Genomic DNA, 20,100 nt, shown 5'->3' with positions numbered 1-20,100 from the left:
ATAATAGGAAATCTGTGCACTGCCGTATCATGGAGACGTTCGGTTCTTGCTCTGAGGTGTTGAAATAATATTGTATGTTCACTCTTCCTTGGTCTTATAAAGTTATCCTTAACTGCCTCACACAACACGATATCATATAGGGTTTTTACAGCAAAAGAAATCATACGATATTGATTCCTTCTCGATTCTAAAGTGAACCATGAAATGTTTTGCAAACGCTCAGAATAAGGCATTTCTTGACGCCTCTGTTTTAAGATCACTCGAGTTAGTGCCCTCCTCTGAACTTGTTCCATGGCATCTACATGCTTTCTTGTGTATACATACCAAGCTGGAACTCCATATTCCAAGATGGGCAACACGAGAGATTTATACAAACACAGCAATGCTTGTTGGAACACACCCCTGCCTAACCTAGAAATCATACCAAGCATTCTGTTAGCCTTCTTGATGGTAATATCAACTTGATCATCCCATGTCAGATTTGAGTTAAGCGTTATTCCGAGATACTCGATAAAATTTACTTGATCAATTGGTTTGCCATTTACTGCGTAATTTGACTTTTCAATATTTTCTTACGGGGCGCAATTCTTAGTACTTTTGTCTTTTTAGCATTTAGCTGCATTTTATTTTACATGCAAAAGTCTGATAATACCGTGTAAAATGCGAATGGTTCCGCAGTTCTGCTCCCAACACTAAAAATCCATGTCATTTTCATCATACTCTCTATATTTGTAGAGGAATATATTCTAAAGACGTTGAAGTATTAAAAATATGCGGTCCATGTGCTTGTTTTTAAACTACGAGTGTCAAACATGCCAAAAGTGTTGCGAGTTGGCTTGAAACAGTCTGAAATGAGCCTAAAACGGGCAAAAGTCTGATAATACCGTCTAAAATGCGAATGGTTGCTTAGTGTTGCTCCCAAACATTGAAAACCCATGCCATTTTCATCATACTTTGCACATAGATACTTTAGCACCTGAATATTCAAAATATGCGAAAATTAACATGGGTCCATGTGCTTGATTTTGTTTGCTATAGAGCTTCAAAGTTCAACCAAATGGAATTCTTAAGAATTGCGCATTCAAAGGAATATGGCATTTTTAGATCTCACGAGATCACAATGAGTTTAAATCTCTGTTACTCAGTCAAAATCCATGAAAATTCATCGAATTTCGCAATATAAATAATCTACTTATATGGTTATTAATAAATTGTTTGCTCTTTTAAGTCGTACAGCAATCTCAGTTCTTGCGCGAAAGATAAAAAACTCAACCTGAAATTTCAATAACAAACTTGAGAAGTTTAAGAAATGCTGCTCTGTTTTATGCAAAACCCATGTCATTTCCACCAAACTTTGCAAAGTTGTAGAGTAAGGTATACCTAAGAGGTGCGAACATTAAAAATATGGGTTCGTGTGCTTATTTTCAAACTATCAGCACTTTAATTAGAGCAAATGTGCTTTTCAAAACATACCAAAACGCGCCAAAAGCTTTGTATCTTTGTGAGGAAAAAATCCAAACCACTCTACCATATTCAAACTAGTGGTCATATTCGTCATACTTTGCAACACTACAGAGTAAAGTATTTTGAAATTGTAGAGGGATTTTAAAAATGGTCCATGGACTTATTCCAGTTTATTAGTTTCATAAAATAACACATCGGATCTGCAGTTAATGCAGAGGATAATTAAGGAAAAAAAATCAGCTCATACCTACGGCTGCATTATGTTCACCCATTGTGACGTCAGCGCGCACTGCTGAGATCCACATGCAGAAAGTCAAAATGCTGCACTAAAAATTGCCACTCATGTTTACTCATGCATTAAATTTCAATTCGTGAAATTTGCTCAAACAACCAAAATTGATAACGATTGATCATTAATTTATCACGACACCATCAACTTTGAAATTTCCAAGGGATTCGCCTCTCGAAATCTGAAAGATATTGGAATGCTTATTCCTGCCCAGCCTAATTTTATTACCCTTCGTTTAAGTTGGTAGTGCTCACTCAAGCATAAATAGTTTCCCAACTTTTTGGTGTCATTTGAAAGTTGACTTTATTGGCTTTCCGCATATATAGGTCTTTTCCCCAAAATTGATTTTTGTTTGGTAGTCATTTCAAAAGTGTATTGACTTTTTGAGACGCACTGTATACAATAGGCCTACTTATATCCCTTTTCATGCCATCTCATCAAGAAATTCAGCTCAGGCTTTGCGCTCGCATGAATTATTAAAAATATATTAACCCATGCATCCTATTCATGATTACAAAAATGCTTAGAATGTCCAGTAATAAGGCCTGAAAAAAAAAAATTCGCACTCTATACGTATCAAATTAAATGAGATTTCCCATTAAGGCCAAATCGGGGGAACTTTTCTACTTGGTGTCCAAGCAATGATCGGCTGACGACCCACCGATTCCCGGGCGGTCTCCCACCGGCCTATTTTTAAGTAATTGCCCGGTCGATTTCTGAGCTGCCAGCAGCCGGGCACTGGCTCTACAGCGTTTGATCCAACGAGTCAAATTTTTGACCTTTTCGACGGCGACCGCTCGATTACGTCGGCACGCGGACTGCGACCCCGGGCACCGTGTATTTAGGGTGGGAGCGAAAAGTGAGCAGACGCGCCGCTAGAATTTTAACTCCGCGCTAATATCTTGAGCTAATTTTTTGGGGTTGTGACCAGAGCAAACTGATTGGGGATCAAGTTTGAAAGGGCCTTTACGAAAGTGACTGGTGCGTATTTTATGGACCTATTACAATTTGGGAGAGATTAAAGAGCGCCATCCAATGAACGTAGAGGACGTGCCTATGGGCCATGGACCTATATAGAGTATACATATATACATACCTATATACATGGACCTAATAGGTCCATGCTATGATGGAATAGAGGCGCCGATTAGGGACGCTGGAAGTTTGGGTTGAAGCAATTTTTTTTCCTTCTTATTTGAGTAAAGTTTTTTCCTTATTCCATTGAGACAGGTTTTTTTTCGCTCCTTAAAGATGATTTGTCAGTGGACCAAGGTTTTTTTTTTTTTTACTCTGATGGTGAGTCAATTTTTTTTTTTTTTTTTTTTTTTTTTTTTTTTTTTTTGGGGGGGGGGGGGATCTTCCAGCCCCCTACCTGGATATCTAAAGTGCGTCCCTTAGTGATACTGATGGCACGGTTCTAGAAAAGGTTCGGGGGCGAAGGGGATTATAATGCTTTCTCATGCTTTTCAAACATAATTTAATACCATTAATTATTCAATTTGTCAAAACTATTGGGGGAGCAAATCGATGTTTGTCCCTCCAATATTTTCATGGGGGCGTTCAGAATGATTTGACTGTATTCTCTACTCTATTGTTTAGACTTAGGCCTATGTGTTATTATACAAGGCATATCCTGAGGGCACTGATTACTTGAGATACTGGTGTTGATGTTCGAAACATGAGCCACTGGAAAAGGGAGAAGCTGATTCAATTTCAGAGAAAATGAAATTTCATTGATTTTTACCATGCGCTATGAAGAAAGAAAGTTCGCATATGACACCACAAATCAAATAACTTTTTAATCTTTTTCAATGGATTTATCTCAAACCTTCGGCAATATTTTCATTTTTTCTGCTATTTTCAGAAGAGACTTTTTGTCAGGGTGATCTTCCCCTTTAAGACTATAAGGCAGCGCCGTTTTTCTTTTTCCCCTTTTTTCTTTATTTCCTTCCTTTCTTCTTTCATTTCCATTCTTATTTTTCTTTGTTTTTTGTTCTTTCTCCCTTCTTTCCTGTCTTTTCCTTTCTCTTCCCTTCCTTCCATTTCCTGTCTTTTTAATTCCTTTCTTCATTTTTTTTCTTTTCCTTCCTTTCTCTCCCTCTCTCTTTCTACCTTCTTTTTCCCTCTTCTCCTTAATTACTGGGAGGGTTTTCAAGCAGCATGGTGACGAGGCCGTTTTAGCCTTGGACTCGCGTGTGTTTATCATTGCCCTTTGCTATTTTTCCATGGGGAGTGTGCAAGAGGGGGAGGGGAGGAGATATATGTAGTGATTGAGTTGCGGGGGGGGGGTGGGGAGTTGAACATATTTTCTTTATTTTAATCAAACATTATCCTGGACAAATAATTTGCTAAAGTGCATTAAATTTGTATTTTTGATTGCAAAGTCAAATACCCCATTCTATACACGAGACATAAAATCATAAAATACAGAGTTTCACAATTCTTCATGCATGCACATACAAGTTAAAGTTTATTTTGGCCTTTTCTTACATGATAAAATCAAAGAACATTTATATGACACACAGAATTTATTATACATGGACACATATACCAATAGTTTCTCTACTCAATCTATATCTGAAATATGATCCATTCCGTCTTTCCTAATGTATTATGCAACACATTTGTACAAATTTAATTGAAAAAAAAAACTGAAAATCAGAAAAATGTACATGTATGTCAGTATATATGTATATATATATATATAGTAAATAGTGGTAGTAAAATACGAGCTGTGATTGACTAGATTGGTACCACATGAACTCCCTTCAAAAAGTTATGTTGTACATAATGTACAATATAACTTTCGATTTTTGGAGGGTAAAACTCATGTTAAATGAATGGGGAGAATATCAATGAATGGCAATGCACACTTAGCCAGTCAGTCCTGCGCGTCTTACTAAGCGCATGCAATGCGTTGAGTCTTAATTTGTATAGTGACGTCACATTTTCCAGACTTTTGCAACTTTACATTATGGACGGTACAGTTTGTATGGTACGTGTGCAACGGTACATTCAGCCTCCCATTTGCTCACGTACAACTAGCTAAGTAGGCATTGTACAATTTACTATAATAAACAGTGAACATTCTATCATACAATATTACTGGACTATATGAAATCCAAATAAAAGATTATCCCTCGTGCAGGTCTATTTCACCTCAGCCTCGGTGAAATAAACCTGCACGCGGGATAATTTTATATTTGTTGTACATATAATCCAGTATATTGTACAATAGATTGTACACTATTTCTATAATATATATATATATATATATATATATAATTTACCAACTCTAATGGATAAAAAAAAAACACCATGCTGCATTTCATTCTGTATCTTAACTCTGAACTTACTTTAACTAAGCATTGTCACTTTGTGCACAGAATGATTTGTTTATCTTGCAAGCCAGACAAGATATCTTTGGTGGTAACCATCTTCAGATAGGATGAATAGAACCATAGCACTTACAATAGACACTTAGGAATTCCAATAATTTGAATGGCTGCAATGTAATACGAAATTATATCTACTGCTCCACCGCAAAAGTCCTGATATTGCTTTATTGACAATATAACAATACCAAGATCTAAAAATCAAGTTTTCGAGTCATTGAAATTCTCAAAATAGCAGTATGTCACAAATAAATATATAGTGACTAGTAAAAACTAGATGAAAATTTTGAAGTATGATTTGAGCTAAACTGAGGGATTAAATAGGCCTACATGTTGTGTTTTCAATATTTAATGTTGATTGCAGTTTCACATTAACAAAATGCAAATGCTGCCATTTACAGGAGCCAGAAACCATACTTGAAATACCACTAAATATGTCTTCGAGAGTTTCACATTAGAATGGACTTCAATGGCAGGATTTCAAAATGTTTCTTCTAAGCTATTTATGAGCTTATGTTAACAGTAAAATGTCTGTATCATTAAATTAGATATTTTAATTTGGTTTATCTATGTTCCAGTCTGCACAATGGTTTGTGAGGAAATGAGTCAATGTCCACCTCTAAAAGTCTCATTAGAACGCTTGATGATATCCCATACCTCTTTTAGCACTTTGTGCCATCATTATTAGGGGCATATGGTACACCACAATAAAATAGATCTTACGCTAAGCGAGTCTATAATCTAAGTTAACTATTTTCTCTCGCTTACTATCATTAATTGCTGTCAAGAAAGAAGCATACATACACAGTATACAAACATACATTATACATTTGTTTATATGATATATATATATATATATATATATATTAAAAATATATACATAATACAGGCCACTACATACAAATCTCTTAGAACTCTTAACTAGTTTGCAATTATTCTGTTGTCTTAGATGCATTATCAACACAAATTTAAATTTATTTTGTAAGTTCAATGTAACCTATATTCATGGCTGGTCTACCATGTTGGGGTTTGGTAATATTTCCTCCCCAATTCCAATTTTCATTTCAGCCAAGCGATCCTATCCAACCCTTACTTAAACAGAAGCATGGATTATATATTGAAGTCAATAGTAGAACACTGGATGAAGTTAAAATTTATGTTTATACATAGATTTATGTGTAAAAAAAAAACCTTATTAACCCTTTGAACCTGATCGGCCTTGCAAATACAGGCCTAGCAATGAACTCACAAATACCCGATAGACCGGAGCCATGTGACTGAAAAAAAAAAAGGAATCTAAATGTCAGGTGATCTTTTAACAAGAAATTTGACGTGTCCAAAGGATACAGATGCCCCCGCTTAACGCGATCAGAAATTCATTCAATATGATTGAACTTAATATCATGCAGAAACCAATATGCATAGGGGAAAAAGTGTCAAGCGTTGATCTCAGATGTAAATAATGCATTATAGCCATCGCGGCGAGATTACCAGTTGTAACAGGGCCCTTTGTTAGCGCAGTGATAGCGAAATGTTATGTTAACAGCGTTTCTGTGCGGCTGATACAGGTCTACAAGATGCTTAACAATTTCAGCCGGGCCGGATACCAGTGGGGGGGATGCCATTGGGGCTTAAATCATGGGACTTTACGAATGCGGTGGATATATGTAAATAATTCAGGGTTTGGGTCACTGCCACCCCAAATAATTTAGGGTTCAAAGGGTTAAAGTAAGTGCTTTAAATTGTTTTAATTTAATCTTATTGAAACTGTTCACTGTCTTGGAGTTTTTTCTAATACTTGAAAGGACTAAAATATTTGCTGATTCTAATCCACCTCAATAATATAATGAATGATATTGACAAGTATAAACTTGTAACTTAAGCACATTATCTGGCATTTTACAAATTGACAGTTTAGGAACAAAAAGTAACTCAACTTGACAATTACCAAGCTTTGTAATATGTGGCTCAGAACACAAAGCTAAGCATAGATCATGCAGATAATTCATAAAATTTCTGCACTCAAGGATCCATGCAGGAAATTGTAAATATCATCCATATGATTGATGTATAGCTTGTGTTATCATGCTATACAGCCCAATGACACAGATTTTAGTAATTGACTGTGCAGTTGATTTGATTGACTGCACTCAATCCTAATATCAATCCTAATATCAGCCACATGAACAATCTTAAACTTTGTGTTACACGCCCCTGGGTCATATAACACATTGTCATATCCTTCCAAACATGAACTATGCAATATTTTTTTTTAATAATTTGTGTACGAACAAGGAAAACTTAAATTCCATCTACAATCATTATCAAGTTCGATGAAGCCAATGATACAACCTCATTCAGCTGCTTTCATTAATACACTTTTGTTTTCTAATACATGTATTTAAAAAAAAATATTTTCTTTTCCTAAATATTCCATTTGTAATAGATTATAGATACTTTCTATCTTTTCAACCAATCAAACCTTTTCTCTCCTTTACTTACCTCTCACTCTCTCCATGAAAATATGTTGAAACTTGTCAACATTTTACAAAGCAGCATATTATTTGGTTGAAAGTGGTTTGCATTCATTTTAATCAACTTGTATTGTAATCACAATCTTAAAAAAAAAATCGACAATAAGCTACTTGAGTCAACTAATTTGTAAGTTTCATGCTTAATTATGACAGCAATATAAAAAATGATAAAATCAAATATATTCTAAGTTCCTTAGATTTGTCAAGGAAATCTAAAATAAACTATACACTAATATCAAGATGAAAAAAAAATGGAAATGGGGAGTGAAACCTTGGAACAAGTAAGCTTGAAAGAAAATTAAAGAATAAGATATATGAAAGTTTGGGAGGAAAAAAAAAAAAAAATATGGGCATGAGAATGTAGAGGATTCAAATGTAATTACATGATGTTACCCTATTCAAGTGTGGGGTGACACAATAGTTCATCCCGCTTCCCCACACTCAAACAATAGACTCAAACAATAGGCTCAGCTGCTTGAATTTACCCCCCTGGTTGAAAGTACCTCTTACTGGTCAGACAACCAACATGTGTGATGTCACAGATACATGCAAACTTTCCCCTTTAAGGGTTTGCCCACCCCCCCCCCCCAAAAAAGGAATAAACATGAATTCTTCACTGCACTGTTGAAAATTATACCTCTGTGCCGGACCAAAAATATATTACAGATGGATTCTAAACTTCCTTAAAACTTATGCCTCTGTTATTGTGAAACAAACTAAAGTATAACACATCTAACTTTTGAAATCCTCAAATATTTACCTTTGACCATGGGACACCATGTTCTCACATATTATTGATCCTTTACAGTTTTATAGTTATAGGGATAGAGATATATACCAGTGTGACCTCACAACCTTGACCATGAGACCCACAAATCTTTTCAGATCATTGTCCCTTAGATATGCCAAAAAATCTGTCTATTTTGGTCAGGAAATGCTCTGTTCAGACCTGCCAACCTCTGGGAATGAAAAATTGTATTCTGTGATAAAAAAACTTTATTTTTCCCCCAAAAGGTGTATTTTATAATAAAATGCGTAGCGCACTCGCTCATTGCGGCGCTCAAGCTGCATGCAAGCTAAAATGCGCACTGCTCTTGAGGATGGAAAAAAAAAACATTGAAACATGTGTATATCTCACCCAGGTTTTAACAAAATGATTGAAAAAAAAACAAGTTACCTGAAAATTACATTGATCTAATAACCATATTTGTGTAAGTTTTATGAAATAGAGACATATAGATATGATTTTTCTCAATAAATGACGATTTTGTTTTGGTTGCAAAACGTAATAAATACGCCAAAAACGAACTGGTTGGCAGGTCTGTCTGTTGAGACTTCGCAGTATCCCCTCCCTCCATAGATTGAATTATCCCATACGCACCGCAGTGGTGGTAATAGACATACCATGATACATGAATGTTACTGGCTGGCGCACGTATAGCTGCACATGACAACAAAGCAATTTATGCAATTCAAAAAGGGTCTCTAAAGAGCATCTAAAGCCATGTACAAATTTAGGAATGATGGGAATATGGAAGCCAAATGTGCATCTCAACTTCAACTGCATGTGCAAAAGTCAAAGTATGAAAGTTGGTGATGGCCATTATTTTTACTCTTAAAACACATTTTCAAGGTAAAAACTGATTTCTTCCTCAATTACACCCCGCCCCCCCCCCTTCCACCAGTATTCAATGAACCAAAACTCCTGTATAGTAAGAGTTACTGAATTTCATTTCATAACATACATTATTTGCCGTTATGTATTATGGAACATCAGGAAAATTTTTGCTTATATACTTTGGCCCTTCATATTCTACTACTGCGCTAGACTACAAATCAGACACATCCGAGAATGAATCAACAATGGTACACCAGGCTTCGTGATCTGACATGAGAGTTGGTAAATCATCTAACAAATATTCTAATACTCGTAAAATCATCCACACCTTTACAAATGTGACCAGCCACCCAAAAAAACCCAACAATAAGCCATCAGAGAAGGAAGCTGTAAAGAGCCAAAATAGTCATTTGGTCTTCAAAAATTAAAATATGGTCTTATCTGAAACTGTGATTATTCTTCTACATACTGTCAAAAATGTTTTCAAGTTGTACAGTTTAATAGAAAACAAGATTCAAGGCTTTCATGGACAGAAGTTTTAGTGGACTGCTTAGAAGTTTCAATGAGTTTGCACAGTGTGCGCATCTCATGAACACCACACTTCAATCATTGTTTTCTCCTTATTTATTTTTTTTGGAGCTCCCTATGAGTTACTTTTTCATTGAATAAAGTATTTGTGTAGGTTACTGTCAAGCAATTTTCACAAGTAATCATTTTAATGCTTAACCCTATATGACGCATGTCAACCATGACGTAAAAAGTTAATCGACCCTAAATGACCTTTGACCTTGGTCATGAGACCTGAAACCAAGGTAGGATGTTAAGTAATACCTGATTACCCTTATGTCCAAGTTTCATGGACTAGGTCCATATGCTTTCTAATTTATGATGTCATTTAAAAAACTTAACCTTCGGTTAAGATTTGATGTTGATGACACTGCTGCCACCGCCGGAAAAGCGGCGCCTATAATCTCGGTCTGCTATGCAGGCGAGACAAAAATGATACTTTTATGAATTTTTCCGGCATACAGAACTTGCATTGGATTTGAACATGAAATCATGTTTTTGAACAATTTTTTTTTTTTTTTTTTTGGGGGGGGGGAGTACGTGGGCAAAAACAGCCCCCCATGCTGTAGAGCTGTAGAGAAGGGTAAGATATGTTTTTCAAACTCAACTCAACGAAAATCTGAAAATTCTTTTTGGGGGACTAATTATTTGTTTTGGGGATGGCTGGTCATAAATGTCTTAGTGAAACATCCCTGTAGCTATACTAGTAGTAAGAATAGTGAGTATCAGCAGTGATACAGCTGCATGGATCATCCCTGTAGCTATACTAGTAGTAATAATAGTGAGTATCAGCAGTGATACAGCTGCATGGATCATCCCTGTAGCTATACGAGTAGTAATAATAGTGAGTATCAGCAGTGATACAGCTGCATGGATCATCCCTGTAGCTATACTAGTAGTAATAATAGTGAGTATCAGCAGTGATACAGCTGCATGGATCAGGGGCCAATTCAAAAAGCTCAATAATTGATTATAAAGTTGAAAGTATGATTAATTACACAATTGCTGGTAACCATCAGCCCTATGACTAGTTTTGAGTTTGGAGGTCCCAAAATACAATACAGGCAAAAATCTTCAAGGATGAAGCATTGATAACTCACAAGATTTGTCACAAGGTTTTTTTTTGTAAGTTCCTATACATGTAGCTCATGCTTATGTACTTGTACAATCAATTCAAATACAGTCTTTATACTTTCTTTGTTCTTAGATTTGGTTGGACGGGGGTGTGCGGCTGAAGGTTCAAAACCCATACCCATATTCACTGGTCATTTTGGCTGAATCGGTACCGATTATTAGGGATTTATTAAAATTTGACAAGCAAAAAAAAAAAAAAAAAAAAAAAAAAAAAAAAAAAAAAAAAAAAAAAAAGGTTATCACCAAAAATTGGAGAATATGGACCCATGTTTAAGGCCAGTATCTCAAAATTGGGGGCATGTTTAGGGATTTTCCAGCATAAAAACATACCCCAAATTTAGGGATTTCTTCAAAAAAAAAGCAACCCATTCCAGCGGCACATCCCTGTATGCCTTATTTCATGAGTACCCCCTCTCCCCCAGTTTATACCAATGTCTAGGTGGTATACATGTAAGTCTCCTGCATGCCAGCGCATGGACCACTTTTGACACAAAATCAACCTCATCACTTGTCCCATGCCACTGTTGACCCTTTTCCTTCTTTTTTTTAAAAATCAGAATTGGTATGGGTACAACAATTGATACAGAGAGCCTTAACATGTTCTTAGATCATCATAATCACATTAGCACTGCATTATGATATTTGCACATAAACTTACCTCTTCCTATCAGTTACTAAGGACTATTTAAAATATCATACTCAGAGTACTCCTGCCTGAAAATAAATACATCTGATAAATAGAGCAAAATTCACCAAGAAAAATGCTTAAAGTTCCATCAAAATCTGACAACAACAAAGTCATTGAATTTCTAAGTTTGGCAATATTTTGTATAAAGCTATGCACGGCATCATATGCCATGGGTGGGCTCATGTCATGTCCCCACTATACGTGTTCTTATCATATTACATGAAATCATAATTTCATATTTTTATATATAAGAATGATATGCTCGTCTCCCTTGTAACAAAATGAGCTGCAGCAATCATAGTAGTCAATCCATTTTTTTTTATTCCTGGAGGACAAAATTTGAATGAATATAATTTCATATATAATATATTCTAAAGAAAAGCGTGGGAATATGACATCATCAGCTTGCTCATTGCATATTCATCAAGACATGGAAAGAACGGTTTTGCCGAGATAATGCAAAACTTTAAATTGTCATGACTTGTACAATTTATGTAATTTTATGTGTTTATTTTTGGTAAGATTTTACTAGATCTGTTCAAATCATATCATTTTCAGCCTGGAGTACCCCTTTAATGTTGCATTTGGGTCTATATGTCTATTCTATTTCTTCCCTGAACAGTTGCGTAACTACTAGCTAATAACAAATAACCATGTATGTAAACAGAGTTGTAAATTGGCAAGAACTCCATAATACAGCTTCAATGAATCAAGTCATCTGTAATGAACTGCTACAGACGACTACTTATTCACATCAGTTACAAATGAGCTTGCTTGTACATCCATCACAATAAAAAAGAGAGAACAAATTAGTCTATGTACATATTTTACAGTAGTTTGCATGACCATCCGTCATATGTATGCCCTTTTTCTCTTCCGATGCCTGTCAGATTTGTGATTACCATTGAGAAATAGCAAATCAGAAGCAAAAATTTTCGTAGCTTGTAACAGTTAATATGACTGACAGTTGGCTGCATGAAAATACTCCTGAGAATGCAGTAGATTCCCAGTAAACAGTATTACCACAGCAAGCCAGAAAAGGATTCATGAAAAATGGTTACTATTAAATACTTTAATTGAATGACATATATTTGATTTTGGTTAAATCAAAGTACACCATGCCATCATCAATTAAAACAGGCTTTAACAGGCCAATTTTCCACTTGTGCATCAAGTATGAATGATTCTGTGGAGTCAACAAAGCCACTAACCAAAACAAGCCATTATCCCAACAACCTTTTCTCTTTTTGTTAATTCAGCTCATATTTCTTGGTTAATTACAGAATCACAAGTTTAAAGCTGCTAGTTACCTATTTGTTTGTTTTCCAATGCTGAGATCACTTGCATCACTGCCTCCTGACTTCTCGATTTCAACAGGATAAAATCTACTTGCGAGGGTGCCATTTACAATGAAATATACCCAATATGAGAGAGCATATCTTTGATATTTTCTTCACAGAAATTGTGGGTGCATACAAAAACTGCAAGGAACCTGGTAAAATCGTACATTAAACACGTTTCTAAAGTGCATGTCTGATAATGATTGTCTCGCATAACATCAGAACACAGCAAGATCTTTTGAATTAAAAAAAGAAAACGTTCCTTTCACGAATTGCAAAGCGTTGTAGTTGTTCCATTAGAATTCCATTATGATATTGAATATCTAACTGGAAGGCTCTCCTCAGTGCAATATCATACAATGATCAAGGTACATAACAAAGCAGGTTCACTCTACCAAGTATATTCTTGAATTCTATCATATATCCAGGCATACTTCAATACAAGTCCACACTCTCTCCTTGGTATACAGGTGGTATAGTATAAACAAGAAAATCAAAAAGCATAAGAACAAGGAAAAAGTAATATTGAGAAGATGACTTTCATTTCTCTGGTTTAAACTCTTGTGTCTTTCTGGTGTTGTCTAAAACCGAACGACAATCTGTTAGTCTTTCAAAGTTTTATATCTCTTATTCCACCTCCATTTCTTGTTGGATTCCTTCATTCCAATGTTTCTGAGTCTTTCACAAAGAGCTGTTTATATCCAAGATAGCACCTAGAATGGTAGAAGAGAGAGATTAAGACATACTAGAGCAGACTTTATCAGGGGGAACCATCTGAGTAAGAACTCTATCCAACCATTGCAGAGGTCCATTCAGATGAAGCTCAATCCAACATGGTGTTGAAGTGACTGTCTGACGGCGATACTCTGCTCCCCATCCTTTAACAAAGCTCATACGGATGGTGCACATCCTTGTTAACTCATACACTGCCTCAAATCCTCGGTTTACATTCTGAGAGAGCTGGGCTGCAAACTCCTGATTGTTGAAGATCTTCAAGTTGCATCCTGAAAAACGACACAAAACGTTGAATATCAGTACTGGTCTGATAGAATTCAATATTATATTGAAGTATGGGTGGCCTTCTAAATAATTGATTTCAAGGTTGCAGAGAGCAATAATAACTACATAATGTCGTGAAAATCACAAGCAACTATAATCATATCATAAATCAGCAAAGAAAGCTAGACATTGTTAAAGGGAGCCATGCATTTTGTAAGGTAAAGCTGAAAATACCAACAGGAATAAGCACAAAAGGGCATATGTTATCATACATGTACTTTAGAGGCAGACAAAAATGCTTGGTGATCATTTTGTGACGGACTGACGACATTTGGATCCCTAAGTCTCGCCTTCACCTCTGGTGGGTGAGACAACAAAAAAGAATCCTCAATGAACATAATAATACCCAGGAAGTTTAACCAAATACTTTCAATAATAGCATGTACCAATGTCTAATGTTGATAGGTTTTATTGTGAGAGATGATTCTTTGTAAAAGAGATTCTTTTCACAAAGAATATGGTCTACACAGTCTCTTCTCTTTTTATATGAACCAGAGTTTTAACCCTAAGATGACTGTTCCTACACCACCGTGCATAATTTTTTTTACTGTGCTGCTCATTGACTTTTTATTTTCCAAAGTCTTGTGCATCTTTTGAGACTAAATTTGTGACGCCAGGAAATGCGGTTAAAAAATATGATTTTGTGTAGCCAACACAAATTGTGTTTTCAACCAAACTTCAGAAATTATTATTATTTTTACTTTTGCTGGTTTTAATGGATTTACTTTATGCTGCTTATGACCCAAAAGGGTCCCAAACAAAGTTAATTGGAAAAGGTTAAATTTAGTAAACTAAAACAAATGGAGCGCCTCTGGCAGTCTCGCCTGCATTACGCATTTCAATAAAGCAGCAGTTCTGACTTTGATAACTACTATAAAATAAGTATTAAAAAACCCCAAAACATTCATATAACGATATAATACTATGTTCATTGACCCTAAATGATATTTGACCTTGATCATGTGACCTAAGACTTGTGATACTAGATTACCCCTTTGTCTATATTTCATAAACTATATCCATAAACTTTCAAAGTAATGATGGCAATTCAACAATCACCCCCAACATGGCCAAAGTTCAATGACCTTAAATAACTTTTGACCTTGGTCATGTGACCTAAAAACTCACACAAGATGTTCAGTGATACTTGATTACTCCAAGTATCAAGAACTAGATCCATAAACTTTAAAAGTTGTATCGGTAATTCAAAAAATACCCCCAACTTAGCCAAAGCTTTTATGAAAGTTATGAGATTTCAAAAAACTTAACCTTAGGTTAAGATTTTGATGTTGATTCCCCAACATGGTCTTAGTTCATAGACCCTAAATGACCTTTGACCTTGGTCATGTGACCTGAAACTCAGGCAGGATATTCAGTAATAAAGGTTAATACCTTATGTCAAAGTTTCATGAACTACGTCCATATACTTTCTAAGTTATGGTGTCACTTCAAAAATTTAACCTTCAGTAAAATTTGATGTTGACGCCACCACCGTCAGAAAAGCGGTGCCTATAGTCTCGCCGACCAGCTTTGCAGGCGAGACAAAAACAAAGAAAATACTGAAGTATTCACAAAACAATAAAATACAAAGGGAATTAATTGAGGTTTGGCAATTTCTTTTTTATATATTTGTAAGAAATGTAAAAATTATATAGATATCACCACAAATTACATTCAACTAGTTATATATAAGCCAAAACATATGAAAATACAAAATTAGGGCAAATTTCATACACTTATTAGCATATTAACTTAAAATATTTTGTGAAAATTTTACGAGTCTTGTAGTTTACAGCATGCTCTCCACGGCGGTTGCGCAATTGGGGAGGTGGGCTGACCCCCCCCCCCCACCCACCCCCACGTATAACCTGGTCTGGAATAGCCCAGTTAAAAAAGGGTTAAATAAAACAGGCCCCTGAATGAAAAAAAGAGTTCTCACCTGGTGGAATCTTACACACTGTAGCAGGATGCCATCCATATCTCTGATTACAGTTAGGACTTTGAACAAAGATACTGCTATCACTCAAACACTCTGCAAACACCTCTCCACCTATGTAGTACAACCGCACGCCTTTTCCTGGAGATAGAAAATCATTACCAATCATCAAATGGATGCACACAATATTATTGAATATGTTGAATAGTTTGCAGTGATTTCATATGTATACAAATTTCTTTAAAGACTAGTAAAGCCAGCCTAATTTACTTGTGGGATCAAACAGACTGTCTATCTCATGTGTTTGCCATATTAAAATTATTTGTAAGATAGCCCAACAAAACTCATGTCCATCTTAGTTGTATGCAGTATTTTACAGCCTTTGGATCTCCCATCATTTTGTCTGAAGAATATGGGATTCCAACTCAAACACAAGACCAAAATCCTTCTTGTAAAGGTGCCTTAAGTCTCTTGGGTACAGATTTATGAAACATCTCTGAAGATTACCAAGTTATCAATTCAATTCAAAGCTTGAAAACAAAATGTTTAACCCTAACTCTCCAGGGTTATTTGGATTCTTGTCGATGCGGGGGGGGGGGGGGGATGGGCAGAAAGCAAAGTTTCTTACTTATTTTTTCCATTACTCTTTCAAATTTCTTATGTATTTATTTATTACTTGTTTCAAAAAAATTTGTCAGTGACATTATTTTGGTCATAAAATAGCATCAAATTAAATGAATCTTGTCAATAAAAGCAAAATAGTCACTCATTTATCAATTTCAGCTGGAAATACATTTTGTTTTGACTTAGAACATATCACGTTTTTTGAACAATTTTGGTGTGACATGCACTTGCATGATACTGCATATTTTCATAACCTCGTAATAATAATAATAGCCAATTTTTATATAGCACTTTTCCCAGAACGGCTCAAAGCGCGTTACAGCATATTATTACCCCCGTCATTGGATTCACTTCAATCCCGCACAAAAAGTGCACAATTTCCACTCCCTGGGGAGCATTCCTTGCATTCATCGCAGCCTCATTATGGCAAATTCAAACATACAATATCTTTCGCATCCTACCGGGTACCCATTTAGCACCCGAGTCGAGAGCGGCAAAGTGTGGATTAACGCTATGAATGATGGAAAATTTTGTCTTGGTGCATTCCTTGATTTAAGTAAAGCCTTTGACACCATTGATCACAGTATACTCTTAATTAAACTTGAATATTATGGCATTTGTGGGATGGCTTTAAATTGGTTTAAAAGCTATCTAGAAAACCGGTCACAATTTGTGGTTATCAACGGTGTCAGCTCAGAATATAGAAATATTAAATTTGGAGTACCGCAAGGATTGGTTCTTGGTAAGTTGCTTTTCTTAATTTATACTAATGATGTTGTTAATTCTTCCAAAATGCTTGCATATTCTTTATATGCTGATGACACCTGTTTATTACTTTCTCATAAAAACTTGCAAAGTCTTATTTAGGAGGTAAATACTAAAATTTGTCATGTTTTTGCCTGGTTTTGTTGTACTAAGCTGTTAATGAATACAAGTAAAACAAAATATGTTTTATTTTTAGAACAAAGGGGAAGAGGGTCATTGATAATATAGATCCAATAATAGTTGGTGGTCGACAAATTGAATTCAGCTCAAATGTGCAATTTCTTGGTGTCACAGTTGATGAATATTTGTCATGGAATTATCACCTTAATAATGTATGTTCTGAAGTATCTAGTAATGTTGGTGTGATATCAAAAGTAAGATATTTCTTACCTCAACGAACATTGGTTTCTTTATTTAATGCTCTAATTGTGCCACATTTAATGTATTGCAATATTGCTTGGGGGCATACATATAGGACTCATGTACGTAAACTACAAGTTCTTCAAAAGAAAGTAATAAGATATGTTACAAATTCAAATTATCTGGCTCCAAGTTCCCCACTTTTTTTGAAGTTGAATATGTTACCATTTAATGAAATGGTCTTGTTGAATTGTGTTATTTTCATGTTTAAATACCAATCCCTGCATTGTTCTTTTTTACAAGAAACTTTTGTGGTTAATTCTAAGATTCATAATTATAACACACGTCAGAGACATCTTATTCACCAACCCTTTGCTAGAATTAATGCTACGTTGAAATCTTTCAGAACAAGAATGGAATATGTGTCCTGCTGATATAAGAAGTAGCAGTACCCTGTCTTGGTTTAATAAATTATGTCATAAATACCTACTTGATAAATTTAAGACCAGTTGTTAGTTGCACCGGGGGTGACATGTTTGGAGTGTGAATGTGTGCGTTTGTCTGTGTGAGTGTGCGTATGCTTGCGTGTGGGTAATGTTCCTGTTGTGATCTTTAAATACCTTGTACTTGTTTGACTTCGAGAGAAAAATATAAGTAAGGCATGTTTTGCATGTTCCAGTCGTGTAGGATGATCTAGTGTAGATAAGATTCTTACCAATGTGTCTGCGTGTTTGCTCAACTTGTGGATCTCTGTTGACATTAGAGAGAAGACCAAGACAGAATCTTTCTGAGCTTGATGGGTCGGTGAATCCATCGATGGTTAGTGATGGTTGTGATGCATGAAACGTCTCACCAACTCGCTGATTCATCTCGTAATAGGCAATAGAACACCAGAACGGAGGCTCGCAGTACGACACTGGCTGCAAATCTGTCAATAAAACAAAAATACAGTTTCATGACAGCACAAGTTACAATTGTAGAAAAATGGTTGTTATCTCATCGTTTTACATCTTTGGAAAATAAGATTGGGTTTTGTACGTCCAAAATCTTGTTTTCAATTTAAAGGAAGAATAAACCAACATCTCCACGTTCATTGGATAAAGTGTTAAATGGATGTAATATTTTTCTCATTCTACCAAATATTTTGGGATTTAGTCCAGGCTACGCCCCATAGAAGAGGGACCAATATGTTTTTTCTTTTTCATACATACAATGTTTTTTAATGGTTTCTTGTCAATTCAAGGGGGTGCTGATTTCAAATCTGAATGAAGCCAATTGCGTAACCTTGAGCATTTCCTGCAAATTTGGCAATATCCAATATGGCCACCAAAATATGCAAATTAGCCATAGAAATAAGGAAATTGCACACACAATAAATATTAAAAAGTCTGTAATTGTGATACATGAGCGAAATGTCTGAAAAACAAGTTGTCATTGAAAAAACTTAATCTTGGTTAAGATTTTGTTTTGATTCCCCCAACATGAACCGGATCTATAAACTTTCAAAGTTTTGATGGAAATCAACAAATACACCCAACATGGCCAAAGTTCATTTATCCTAAATGACCTTGGTCATGTGACCTAAAACTTCTGCAGGATGTTCAGTAATACTTGATTACCCTTATGTCCAAGTTTTATGAATTAGGTCCATATACTTTTTAAGTTATGATGACATTTAAAAAACTTAATCTGAGGTTAAGATTTGATGTTGGCGCCTAGTCTCGTTCTGCTATGCAGGTGAGACAATAAAAATGGAGACAAATGGGGGTCAGAAAATCAAAAGGTTGAATATCTTTATTTGTCCTGAGAATTGATTTTCAAGTCAGGGTAAATGCGATTAAAACAATTGACTTACCAAGGGATTCGGTGGACTGTGGAGCAGTGTTGTCTGTTGAGACACAAAAAAAAGACAAATCACTCATTAAATCAGATTTTTCTTAGACAATGAAAGATTTAAAGGTGAATATTTGAAACCTTAATGATAATTATGATGGTAACTATCAAAGATTTAATTTCTTGGCAATGTCACTACTTCAGTTTGGATTAAAAAAAACACTCTTTCAAGTTAAGATTATGGAATTTTCCTTTTAAAAATTTCATTGGCTGGAGGCGAACTTTTAAAGAGGAGAACATACATGTAAGTCATACTCTAATTTCAGTTGCATGTGATATCAGGGTAGAAAATTCTTATTTTTTTTACAGGTTATTTTTTCCATATTGGTGCAATTGCTTTATTTTGATGCCGTTTCATTCAATGCTAACTGTTTTTTGAGCAACAAGCAATTATGCTATAAGAGCACTTCTCATTAATCTACTGTATGTAGCAA

At 35.3% G+C, this 20,100-nt stretch overlaps 1 protein-coding gene across 1 annotated transcript in view; it reads right to left on the bottom strand.

Moving 5' to 3' along the window:
• Positions 1 to 11,453: 11,453 nt before the first annotated feature.
• LOC129255841 (mothers against decapentaplegic homolog 3-like) overlaps positions 11,454 to 20,100 on the bottom strand; it is a 56,291-nt gene continuing 47,644 nt past the window's right edge. The window contains exons 5-8 of the mRNA XM_064097954.1: positions 19,629 to 19,661; positions 18,489 to 18,701; positions 16,028 to 16,165; positions 11,454 to 14,033 (exon numbers count right to left, since the gene is read on the bottom strand). Coding sequence (XP_063954024.1) covers positions 13,765 to 14,033; positions 16,028 to 16,165; positions 18,489 to 18,701; positions 19,629 to 19,661 — 653 coding nt within the window. The 3' untranslated portion in view covers positions 11,454 to 13,764. The remainder of the gene's footprint in view (positions 14,034 to 16,027; positions 16,166 to 18,488; positions 18,702 to 19,628; positions 19,662 to 20,100) is intronic.

The sequence above is a fragment of the Lytechinus pictus genome, chromosome 3, assembly GCF_037042905.1.
Source record: "Lytechinus pictus isolate F3 Inbred chromosome 3, Lp3.0, whole genome shotgun sequence".
In the NCBI taxonomy this organism is placed as follows: Eukaryota; Metazoa; Echinodermata; class Echinoidea; order Temnopleuroida; family Toxopneustidae; genus Lytechinus; species Lytechinus pictus.
Note: the sequence above shows the minus strand (reverse complement) of the source record. Positions and strands in the feature narration are given on the sequence as shown.